The 12,287-nt window shown below is 41.8% G+C and overlaps 3 protein-coding genes across 3 annotated transcripts; 1 reads left to right on the forward strand and 2 right to left on the reverse strand.

Annotated features, from left to right (window-relative positions):
* Positions 1-290: 290 nt before the first annotated feature.
* On the forward strand, positions 291-3,197 carry BDB00DRAFT_871648 (major facilitator superfamily domain-containing protein; the record flags this gene model as incomplete). The annotated part of the gene is made up of 13 exons (XM_053126849.1): positions 291-323; positions 492-521; positions 599-753; positions 826-898; positions 984-1,071; positions 1,161-1,310; positions 1,387-1,417; positions 1,510-2,137; positions 2,213-2,265; positions 2,344-2,360; positions 2,452-2,753; positions 2,834-2,937; positions 3,011-3,197. 13 exons carry the CDS (start codon positions 291-293, stop codon positions 3,195-3,197), a joined length of 1,851 nt encoding a protein of 616 aa, XP_052980386.1.
* Positions 3,198-3,766: 569 nt separating this feature from the next.
* BDB00DRAFT_871649 (beta galactosidase) lies at positions 3,767-7,505 on the reverse strand (the record flags this gene model as incomplete). The annotated part of the gene is made up of 11 exons (XM_053126850.1): positions 3,767-4,219; positions 4,286-4,338; positions 4,422-4,503; positions 4,577-4,848; positions 4,939-5,741; positions 5,833-5,992; positions 6,064-6,147; positions 6,238-6,767; positions 6,841-6,926; positions 7,019-7,243; positions 7,332-7,505. The coding sequence occupies 11 exons, from the start codon at positions 7,503-7,505 to the stop codon at positions 3,767-3,769; spliced, it is 2,922 nt and encodes a 973-aa protein (XP_052980387.1).
* Positions 7,506-8,227: 722 nt separating this feature from the next.
* On the reverse strand, positions 8,228-12,110 carry BDB00DRAFT_871650 (beta galactosidase; the record flags this gene model as incomplete). Its single annotated transcript, XM_053126851.1, has 12 exons — positions 8,228-8,724; positions 8,827-9,168; positions 9,240-10,057; positions 10,144-10,306; positions 10,387-10,443; positions 10,502-10,528; positions 10,598-10,627; positions 10,701-10,797; positions 10,879-11,281; positions 11,377-11,462; positions 11,555-11,779; positions 11,889-12,110. The coding sequence occupies 12 exons, from the start codon at positions 12,108-12,110 to the stop codon at positions 8,228-8,230; spliced, it is 2,967 nt and encodes a 988-aa protein (XP_052980388.1).
* Positions 12,111-12,287: the final 177 nt, after the last annotated feature.

The following is a 12,287-nucleotide window of genomic DNA, read 5'->3' on the forward strand; positions in this document are numbered from 1 at the left end:
TGTTGTTGCTGGTAGTGTGGAGAGCATTCTGATAGCTAATGACCGAGCTGCCGTCGCGCACTGTGTTGTTGGCTTCGGCAAGTAAGAAGAATGATGGCCTAAGCTGACACGTAATAGACGTAGCATCTCTTTATATACGCATTAGACGGCGTTTGTTTGATTTTTTAAAATATGAAGGGAATAGGACGAAGGAAAGTGCTCATTGCGCAGCTTGGGTCCCAATTCACTGAGAATCAAACGCTTGAAACAAGAGAAAAGAGAACGAATAAAAATCGGAAGGTCAATGACAAATGCTTCGCAGTGATTACGCGGCCACTCCGAAAGTTTCCCACCCAGCACATGTTTCCATGATTGGTACAGCACGTTTTTCATGCAAAACTACTTTTTTTTTGTTCTAAAAGGTAGATGATGGAATAGACCATCATTCATCGTAATCCTTTGGATCCAGAAATTCTTCCTTTTTAGGTTCTTTTTAAGTTTTCTAACAATAGACTTTTGCACACATTGAACACAACAATATGGTAAGATAAGATGTCAAAAAAGGCGCTTTCTAAACTTGGTAGAGCGATTCTAACAAATTACGTGGACCCCTCATTAGACGGAAGATACCGCTTTTCAAGCCGATACTCGACGCAGTGCTGCAACGGCACAGCCACCGGCACCTTTACAAGAACTTGATGATACCTCAAAGCGATTTACATGGCGTCAAGTGCGGACACTTGTAATCAGTAGCGCTGGGTTCTTTACTGACGCGTAAGCATTGTTTAGTCTACCGAAAAAATGCATATCATAGATGAATCTCGCTGACGACATTTTTGTAAATAGTTATGACATTTTCATTATCAATCTTATTACGCCCATGCTTGGTTATATCTATTATAAAGATAGTGACAACAAGGTTAAAAAACTTTTCTTGTCACCCCTTTTCTTTCGCGTAACATAAGTTCGTATGCTGACAGCGATGGCAACCACCCTTCATATAGATGCCCAGCGGAATACAAGGTCCTTTCAAAGGCATGGTTTCATTCGGTCAGCTCTGCGGCCAGTTAACGTTTGGTTTCCTTGGAGATGGTAAGATATCTCTAGCTACCCAATTTACTTGACAAGAACATTCGCTTTCTTTCTGCGTGACAGTTCTCTTACCCCTCGAATGATATTAGCATTTGGTCGGAAAGCCATTTATGGTTTGGAACTACTGGTCATTATTATTGCCACCATCAACTGTGCCACAGCAGGATCCGCTGTTGAAGGTGTTGGTGCAGTTGGCTTTCTTGGATTTTGGCGATTCGTCCTTGGCTTTGGTATCGGAGGTAAGTTTGCTGCTGTGGCAAAATCTTCCAAAGAACGTTGAGGCCAACACCATAATCCTTTGATAAAACACGACAGGCGATTACCCAATGTCGAGTACAGTTGCAGCGTGAGTTGCTCGCAAATTTATTCGAAATCTGGTCTTCAACAACAGAACTTTTTACAAGTAAATCTTTATGAGCTGATACGAATGTGTCTTAGTGAATGGTCTACTGTCAACACACGAGGTCAAATGGTTGCCATGATTTTTTCAATGCAAGGAGTTGGCCAGATTGTGGCTCCGTTAGTGACCATGGTCGTGCTTGCTGCATTCAAGTCAGCTATCGAAGGAAATATAGACAACCTAGATTATGTGTGGCGGATTTGCATTGGCCTTGGCGCTGTACCTGCGATCGCAACAGTATACAGCCGCTTTACTTTACCAGAGTCACCTCGATACGCAGCGAACGTCCAAAACGACACATCGGGTGCCAAATCAGCTTTGGAATCATTTCCGTCATCTAGACAAAGGAGGAACCAGACACGCCAAGATCAACAGCAACAACAAGTGGATTCTGAGAGTAGAGACAAATACTCACATCCGTATGAGGATATACAAATGGATCAGCTTGCAGCAGGAGAAGTCGAGCTACACCATCCAGGCAGCAGTACCAGAAGCAATAGCAACATGAAACAATCCGGCATGGACTCGCCAACACTGGTCCCTCAAGATAATCGAGCCAATAGCATTTCCTCAGCAAAAACCATGACTTCGCAGGACCTCGAAGCTGCTACGCAAAGGAAATCACAGAGGCAAATTCGTCATGAAAATTTTCAAGATTTCCTCCATGTAAGCTAGATGATTGTAACGCATTATGAGTTATACAGTGTGTTTACTCGCTCACAACTATCTGTATTCCCGTAGTACTTTAGAAAATGGAGAAATCTTAAAGTGTTGCTCGGTGTCAGCTTGTGCTGGTACGTTACATTGCGTTTTTGGAAAGCATTTGACCAAGTAAATTATTAAAAACTTATTGTAACATCCAATGTTCGCAGGTTCTTCATGGATATAGGTAATTTTACAGCACACATCTTTAAATAACGTAGTAAACAGATTGATACAAAATATCGATTAGCTAACGTTATTTGCTGTTTCTGTAAAAGCATTCTACGGTACAAATCTCAATCAAGCTTTGATTTTAAGCTCCATGGGATTCGCACCCGAAAATGAGCCTCCATGGAATACTCTGTTTAAACAGGCCATTGGTAACCTTATCCTGTCAGCGCTTGGTGCTTTCCCCGGCTATATTGCAACCGTTTTGTTAATCGAAAAAATGGGAAGAAAGCCAATTCAGTATATGGGTTTTATCGCAGTTGGCGTAATTTTTATCATTCTCGGCGCTGTCTGGCATCCGTTACAAGCAGCATCCGTCGCTGGCTTTATCGTACTTTTTGCAATTGCTCAGGTAAATTTAGCACTCTTTCATGCGCAATGCCGGAACTAACTGAATTCCCACTTTTACCACTTTGCTATAACCATAAACAGTTCTTCTTCAATTTTGGACCCAATACAACAACGTTTGTTCTTCCAGCTGAAGTATTTCCAACACGTCATCGAGCCAAGGCACACGGAATCGCTTCCGCTTCCGGGTAAATACGGTTGGAAGGAACAACTACTGTGCTTATAAATATCCTAATGGCTACTAACGGATGATATGCTTAGCAAACTTGGTGCTATTATTGCCACATTTGCATTCAATGCACTTGCTGATGTCGGTGGCCCTGAAGGTGAAAGAAGCTTTTTACCAGGCGTAATCATCATTTTCGGTGTGATCATGCTTATTTGTATTCTCTTTACCACATGGATTCCCGAGACAAAGGGGCGTTCATTGGAAGAATTTGAGAATTAGTTACATAGTAAATTGTTATATAACAGATGGAAAGCACAATGTAAATACTTTTGATGATGTATATATTCCAGTAATTAATCGTTTGATTCCTGCCATAGAAATTAGGATATAATGAATTTCGACAGCGGTGGTGGAAACGAATGATTACGTATGCAAAAAGGGATGGGTTGATGGAGTTCTTAGATTGGACGATCAAGTCACTTCTGGGAAAGCGTTTAGAACAGCTTTGAACATAATAGGTGGTTAAGGTCAATAATGCGTAGCATTGTTACTTGAGGGATGTTGGTACGAGGTATGATAACATATCTCCTGACCCAATCCAAGTTGATACGAAAGCCTCGTGAATAGCGTAATACTTTCGAATTTCGTCAGCTCTTTTATAAAAAGAATTATATCTTCAATGCTTGCAGCATGAACAATTTATTATATTACTAAATTCAATGGCATTTTCACAGGATAGTATCTTCTTATTGCAGTAAAGTTTAGTGTACTGATTGCGTAGATTCTTTTACAAATTGACTTATCATTTCCATCAAGGATTACTGTATATCGCTTGTTTAATAGTGGCTTTACTTTCTCTTCCTGAGGTCGTTATATGATGGAGAATCAACCATATCGACTTGCGGAAGTGCAGATTGAAGTACACCATAAGGCTCAAGAGTAACTTTGCCGAGTTGTGCTCCCTCGTCAATGGCAACGGTTCCAATAGCCAATGTATTTTTGCCATTCACATTGAGGATGCCGCGCGGAAGATAAAATTGGGTCTGTGGGCCGATATCATGCGCAAACTTTCCAAGTTGCCAGCCATTGCAGAAAATGACAGCACGATAGCGGGAGTCAGTGTCGTCATCAATTCGGACGCTCATAGGAACGTCGTATCCATTGGGGATTTTGACATCAAATGATGTACGGTACCATGAAAAGCCCGTGCGATTGGTAGACTCTGGCAAGGATACGGTCTCCCAATCGTTATCGCGGAAGCCCGGTAAATGCCAGCCCATACGTTCGCCATATAGGCCACCCTATTGTACAGATTAAATTTTTTTGTTAACCTTCCGACCGTTATTGTAAGGCATGTTATTACATACTTCATTATAAGGACCACGAACGGTATCGAAGATATTTTCTCCTCCAAGGTTGCCTAAGAAATAAATGATGTGCGTTTATCATGTATCAGTATAAACTAATGTTATCATCAAAAGGATTCTACGTTATAAGACATACCTTGGATTTTCCAATCAATTGACCAAATGGTCTGGTTGCTAACTCCAAGAAGTTCTGCTTTCGTAAGACCTCGCGCATCTGTCTATACGCATAAGCAATCGTTATCAATAACAATAGGCAAACATTATATTCTCATTATCTTTGCTTTTGCTTACATGCCAACCGTCTGCGTTCCAATCGCCACCGTGACCAGTAGTCCAAAATAAGACAGAAATGACATTTTCACCCTCAGACTTGAGTAGAGTGTTATTCAAATCCTCGTAGCCTAAATTGCCCGTTTCATCCGCACCCCAACCTCCAAGATATTTGCCATTGAACCACACCACCCAAGCAGAAGCAAGACCAAAGTGACTAGTAATATTGAAGCCAGTGATTTCCGAAGATCCATTAAAAGTGCCACGGAACCAAATATTACCAGTGTGGTAGCCTATGATTATAGTTTATGCATATTTAGGAAAAATTATTTTTCAAAGGAAGTGAAAAAGTATTCCAGTTCAGCTGGTGGTATTCTTCTTACCATATTCATCTGCATAGAGGACCGGCCATGTGTCATGCGGAGTGATAGATACAGTAGTAAGGTTATTCGCGGTCAACCAATCCGAATCATCAAAGTCAGGTTCTGTCTCTGGGGACGCAGGGCTGTACTTCCATCTGGCCTGGGTAAGATCAGTGTACTTGACATCTGGTTCGTCAAACTGCAACGTTCCGGTCCAGATACCATTTTGGCCCTCCTCCAGTTTGACCTTCTTACCATTCCAGGTGATGGAGTTGATCTTGTCGGGAAGGACCACTTGAATGTCTGTTGTTTCATCGATATCTCCAGTGAATGCCACCGACGAATGGTGTGAAGCAGAAGCAGAGCGCACGAGATAAGGTCCATGAATAAAGACACGCGTATGTTCATCAATATGAGGAGCCCACCATCTCGTAGCAGCTTGATAACCAGAAATCAACACAAGCAAGTCCTTTTCTGTTCCTGAAATATGAACTGGAGTGGTGCCATTTGGATGCTTGTAGGTAAGCTGCAAAATGCCGTCAGAGACGTCCGAAGTAACTGAACTGTCAGCTTCAACTTTGAAATCTTCATTGTCTACGCTGATTGCAAATTCACCGTCTTCATCTTCATAGGCATAAACCACAATGACATCACGGGAGTCTAGGTCCTGATGAGTGAAGATTTCACTTGTTGTGTAAACCAAATGTTGCGAACCAAAATCGTAATTCGTAACCAAAATCTTGGCATCGCGACCGTTCAAAACAAGCTTGCTGCTTCGAGGAATAGTAAGTGCGCCCTTCGTGGTGTTCACGGTAATGGTAAACCTGTTATCCAATTAAATGGTATAGAATGAGCGTCCTGTAAGTGTGTGTATGAAGCAATCATCCCACCGTCATGGTTTTCAATCTCACTCACTCGTCTAAATCTTTAGAGCCAATATCAAGATGCTGAGCAATGTAAAATTTGGTATCTGTATTGACATCCGCTAAACCGTCGACTATAAGATTGTCGTTGTCTGTTTGTGACTCAAAATACTCGGTTGTATAGAAGGGCTTGACAGTATTTATGAATCCTCCTGTAACATCACGTTGGTAATAACAATCAGTATACGGCTGTGCCTGAATAATTCACAAGTCGTAGCTTTACCTTGAAGCTTATTTTCGTAGGCCTTGGCAGTCAAAATACCAGATTCGCTGATGGGTGCAGCATAATCGTAAGAGCTATAAACGCCTGTTTTTTATTGTTATTGGTATAGGAAGCATTACGGAGGGTTATTACACAGAAAATCATAAGCTCGTATGAAAAAGAACCTTTACGTACCTGGCTCGGCAAGATTTCCCCATGAAATGCCACCGTAAGTCATATATAAATTGTGAATTGTTACGCCCTGCGCAAAGTTGTTTTTGTAGTAAACCTTGGCGTACTGCTCATTAAGAAGCTTTCTGCATTCTGCATAGCCTGTACCACCCCAACGATCGAAAGCACCTCCTTGGAATTCGTAGACAGCCATAGGTTGTTCATCATTTGTACGTCGATGGTACTCTCTGTAACTGATCTGATTTCTATCGGTCTCCCATTTATCTGGCTGGCTGCAGTCGAAACCAAGTGGATAAATGTCCCACCCATAAATGTCTGGAGCGCCTTCACCCCTCACGAATCCGGACCTTAAACCAGGATCGTTGTGGATTAATGGCACAACGATGCCATCCTCGTGGAATTTGTCTTTGATCATTTGCATATAGCGCGGGTCAGTATTGACTGCATACTCGTTGTCGATTTGATTTAAGATGACTCGACCACCATGTGTAACCTGATTTCGTACGATATGCTTGTCAATTGCATCAAGCCACCTGCGATGGAAGAATGATACTCAAATTAGCACATAATTGGTCAATCAGAACATGTGATAAAACGAAATCTTACTCCAAGTAGTTCTTGTCGTTATTCGGGTCCCTTTTACGTGTGGCACCGGGTTCCCTTATAAACCAACCAGGATAACCACCGCAGTCCTGAGAAACGCTTATTTTTAGGATATTGCGCGCTGGGTATTTTAAAGATACACGGGTAGTGTTAGAAGCATATATGAATTGATGATACTGACCACTTCAGCATTGATATAAGGGCCCGGTCGTGTCACAATATGAAGTCCCAATTCGGTAGCATAATCGAATGCCCTCTGAACATCACGGATACCGTTAAAGTCATAGACACCTTTTTGGGCTGAGTGATAGCCCCAGTCAAAGTAGAAAGAGACCCCGTTGAACTCCAATGCCTTGAGCTTTTGCAGAACATCTTTCCAAAGATCAGGTGAAGGAAGGCGAAAGTACTATTTATCAGAGAACAATTATACAAGACGCGTTAATATTTTTGGCAATATATCATATATACAATCAATCAAATGTAGTGTTTTTTACATGAAACTCGCCACTGTAAAGAAACACCCTTTCGCCGTTAACTTGAAGCGTATGAGTGTCCCAGGTAACAGCCTCCGTTAAGCCGTTATTTTGAAATCCTTCATCTTGTTGCCGGTGTTCTAATCTCTGCACCATTGGTACAGCTGCAGAAATCACCACTGCCGTGGCGAGCATTATGCTCGTCAGAGCGCCTTTGAGTAGCATCCGGATTTTTAGGTGGTTGAAAAAGTCCCAACAAATGCAACAATTTAAAGCAATTTTTTTATAATGGTCTTTCTTCGGACGGTATGTATGACAGGCTTTCAGTTATATAAGCAAAATATCCCACAATTTACATTCATACATACTGCTGTGAATCACAGTAAGGTCAGAAGTTCTACGGTGGGATCTGAATGAAGAGCTTCTTTCCCTTCCTTGCAATTCAGCAACTTCCCAGGCTATGTGTGGCACCAGACAATTATTTTCCGAAAACTCCAAAATTGTTTATGAGCTGTTTCTCGTTAGTCATTAAGTAATCCAAAACCCTTGAGAGTTTTACAGCTTCGTTAGCAAAAATTACTAGATATTCGTGAGATCCGCTTAGCTGGTTTGCAGTTGTACAAATCGGTATACGATCTCTGGAATAATGTCATATGCCTTTTTTGTGAGATCGTGTACTGCTTTTGGTTTTATTGGTTGAAGGACCAGGCGGGATGACACCATTCCATCGAAATGGTACTTATATAACTAAGTTTCTTGTAAATAAAAGGTAGTTTCCTATGGCCACGTAATCATATACTGAGTTTTTAAAGCAATTATTATTCACTTTAAACTGCCAATAATATAATAGTTATGAAGTACTTTGAAACTATAATGAATAAAGTTATGAAGCTTTGTAGAACTATCAATCAATCCTGCTACTGGCGATCTTGGTACGATGGAGACTCGACTGAATCGACCGATGGAATTGCTGACTGGAGGACTTTATAAGGCTCCAGAATAAGCTTTCCTATCTGTGCAGCCTCATCTATTGGAATCACTGCCACTGCAAGCGTATTCAAGCCACTAGTATTCAGGATGCCGCGGGGAAGGTAGAATTGAGTCTGTGGACCGAGATCATTAGCATAGCGTCCAAGTTGCCAGCCGTTCAAGAAAAGCAATGAACGATAGCGTGTCTTGGTTTCGTCAACATAGCGGAGGCTCATAGGGACATCATAACCTTCAGGAATATCCACATCAAATGTTGTGCGGTACCAAGAGACACCAGTCCGACTCTTCTCTTCTGGAATAGACGCATCTTCCCACTTGCTGTCGGGAAAGCCCGGTAGATGCCAGCCATAACGTTCCCCGTATAATCCGCCTTCGTTGTACGCACCACGCACTGGGTCCGCTAGATCCTCCCCTCCAAGGTTACCTAGAATAATGCATGCGTATGAGATACATTAGTGAATTGCATCAAGTGCGTGATGTTGCAATGAAAATACCATATCCCATGTAGCACATAATATAACTATACCTTGTATTTTCCAGTCAATGGAAGCTGTCTGGTTCTGGTCATCATTGAGACCCAGAAGCTTAGCAGATGTAAAACCACGAGCCGTTTTGTAAGCATCGTTTGAACCGCCATCTTCCTCGTGTCCCGTAGTCCACAGGAGAGCCGAGATGACATTCTTGCCCTTGATATTGATGTCCAAGTTCCTAAATTCTTGACTACCAACATCAAATCCTCCCAGGTACTCGCCGTTTAACCACACCATCCAAGCAGAGGCTGCGCCAGATATGCAAGTAAGGTTAAATCCTGTAATTTCTGAAGATCCGTTGAAGGTTCCACGGAACCAAATGCTTCCCGTATGGTAGCCTAGAAAATTACATAATCGCTGTTAAAGTATCCGTAAAACAAACTCTAAAATCTGCTTTTCCACAAATTACCATAATCATCTGCATATAAGATTGGCAGTGTGTCAGAAGTTGTGACAGAGTTTGTAGTGAGTCGATCCGCAGTAGTCCACTCTGAATCATCGAAATCAGAGTCGGTCTCAGGGGAACCAGGGCTGTACTTCCACTTGGCCTTGGTCAAATCCGTATACTTCACTTCGGGCTCTGTAAATTTCAAGGTGCCAGTCCAGATACTATGGTCCCCTTTATGAAGCTTGACCTTTTTGCCATTCCAAGTAATTGATGTGATAGCACGCGGAAGAATCACTTGGATATCAGTTGTCTGGTCAATATCACCGGTGAATGCCACTGATGAGCGAGAGACATAGGCACTGCGAACGAGATACGGGCCATTGATCAAAACGCGCGTGTCCTTCTTCTTGTCAATGACAGGTGCCCACCATAGCAATGCAGTTTCGTATCCAGAGATGAGGACAAGCAAGTCCTTGTTCTTCTTTCCTGCACCTGAAATGTATACAGGAGTAGTACCATTGGGATGGGTGTAAGTAAGCTGCAAAACGCCATCGGAAAATTCGGATGTCACTGAGTCATTGGTCTCGACCTTGACATTCCTCTTGCCGCCCGTCTTAATGACAAATTCGCCTTCTTCTTTTTCATAGGCGTAGACAACAATGACATCGTACGAGCCCACATCTTGATGAGTAAAGATTTCGCTGGTTGAATAAACCAAATGTTGCGACTCAAAGTCATAGTCGGCAACGAGGACTTTAGCGTCACGGCCATTGAGAACTAGTTTGCTGCTCTTAGGTATGTTGAAAAAACCATCGGTTGTATTCACAGTGACATGGAACCTATTCGATAATGTATGTCACATGCCATCAATATCTTATCTATGTATTTGTGTGTATTCACATTAAAGAAAGCGGCCGAAACTTACTCATCTAAGTTATCGGATGGCGTATTCAAATGATGTGCAACGTAGAATTTGGTAGGTGCTTCGATAGAAGCACGACCCAGTACGAGAATGTTATCGCTATTGTCAATTTTTGGTTCAAAGTACTCTGTCGCTAAGAACGGTTTCACCGTATGCAGAAAAGTGGCTACGATACAATCGTAAAAAAAGTTTGATATCAGTACTCTAGATTTTACGACGTAACATTTGATAATCGCATTGTTTCACCTTGTAGTTTGACCTCATACGCCTTAGTTGTCATTAGACCAGGCTCGCTAATAGGAGCTAGGTATAGAAGTTTAATATAAATCCGTTAAAGAGGGGGTTTCCTTTATATATTCACCTCCATAATCGTAAGACGTATAGACAGCTAAAACAATATTAAAAGTATTAGCATAGTGATGAATAACCAAGGCATGTGACATTACTACAAACTTACAAGGTGTTGCCAAGCCTCCCCAAGAAATGCCTTTAAAATGATAATGAATGGTTAATATTTGGCTCCTGTAACATTAGCCTTTCACAAACATTATCGGCTTTACCTCCATATGTCATATAATGGTTCTGGATTCGCACACCTTGTCCATAATTGCTCTTGTAATAAATCTTGGCATACTGTTCGTTCACCATTTGGCGACACTTTTACAGTATCATACCTAGTCAGTATCTTGCTTGTCGAATCAAATAGCATCTCTAAAGTCTGTCTTTCCGTGTACTAACCGCTGAATAACCTGGGCCGTTCCATGGATCAAATGCGCCGCCCTGAAATTCCCAGAGAGCTGATGGCTGTTCTGGATTTGTAATGGCGTAGTAATCCATATACTCGGTACTTGCATTCGTCGCCCATTTTTTAGGATTGCTGCAATCGAAGCCAGCCGGGTATTTGTCGAAGCCGTATATGTCGGGTGCGCCGGTTCCATTGACAAAATAGTTATTCATACCTTTGTCGTTGAAGATTGAAGGCACTTCAATACCATCTGCCAAGAACTTTTGTTTGATCGCTTCCATGTATTCGGCATCATGTCCAGTATACTCGTTTTCTAACTGATTTAAGATTATTGGGCCACCTTTCTTGTTGGTGATTTGATTTGGCACGAGGAATTTATTGATTTCCGTAAGCCATCTGACATTTTAAGTTACATAGTATTCAAAAAACAAGTGTTATCGGTCTGAATCTATAGTACGCTGTGTATTGTTTATAAAGCAACTTCATCTTACTCTTTCCGATTTGCATTGTATTCTTCATTGCTGTATCGTGCAGGGCTTCTCATGTCCATAAGCCAGCTCGGAAACCCGCCACAGTCCTATAGTAGTCGTAGCACGAAGTATAAGCAGTGCTGTCATGCGGTCATCTGTCTGTATGCAGAACAAAGGGAATAGCAACATCAATACGTACAGTTTCGGCATTTATATACGGGCCAGCCCGAGAGATCACGTAAAGATCCGCTTCCTCTGCAGCATCAAAAGCCTTTTGTACATCGCGTACACCATCAAAGTTGTATACTCCTTTCTTTGGAGAATGGTAGCCCCAATTGAAATAAAAAGACACGCCGTTGTAATCAAGGGCCCTGAACTTCTGTAAAATATCGGTCCAGAGGTCAGGAGAAGGGAGCCGAAAGTACTTCATAAAAAATTATCAAAACAGTTAGTAAAAAATTCACTGCCGTATTGCAGAATGCGAGGGTGGCTAGAGAAACACCATCTGCTTGCTCTCTTTTTCTTTAGCTTACATGGAATTCGCCACTGAAAAGAAACACCCTTTCGCCATCAAGTTTCAATGTATAGCTGTCCCAAGTGACCCTTTCCGTTAAGCCATTATCTGAGGTATCGTCGATACCTTGTTGATCTTCTTGCCGTTTTTCAAACTTTAATTGTGCAGGACGTGCTGCTACTGATGCTACTGCTGCTATGGCTAACGATATACTCGTCAGCACACCTTTGACAAAAACCATTCAAAGTGTAAAACGCTGCTGTTCTTGCTGTTATCACGCCAGTGAAAAGTGACCTTACTTTGGCCCTTTCCTTCATGACATGGTATTTAAATGAAGTCAAAAATTGGTATTATATAAGCGATTTAAATCATGAGAACTTGTGGAGAAGGTAATACCAAGGGTTGTTCAAGCTAATTA

Source organism: Zychaea mexicana, assembly GCF_025766255.1.
Source record: "Zychaea mexicana strain RSA 1403 chromosome Unknown BDB00scaffold_30, whole genome shotgun sequence".
In the NCBI taxonomy this organism is placed as follows: domain Eukaryota; kingdom Fungi; phylum Mucoromycota; class Mucoromycetes; order Mucorales; family Lichtheimiaceae; genus Zychaea; species Zychaea mexicana.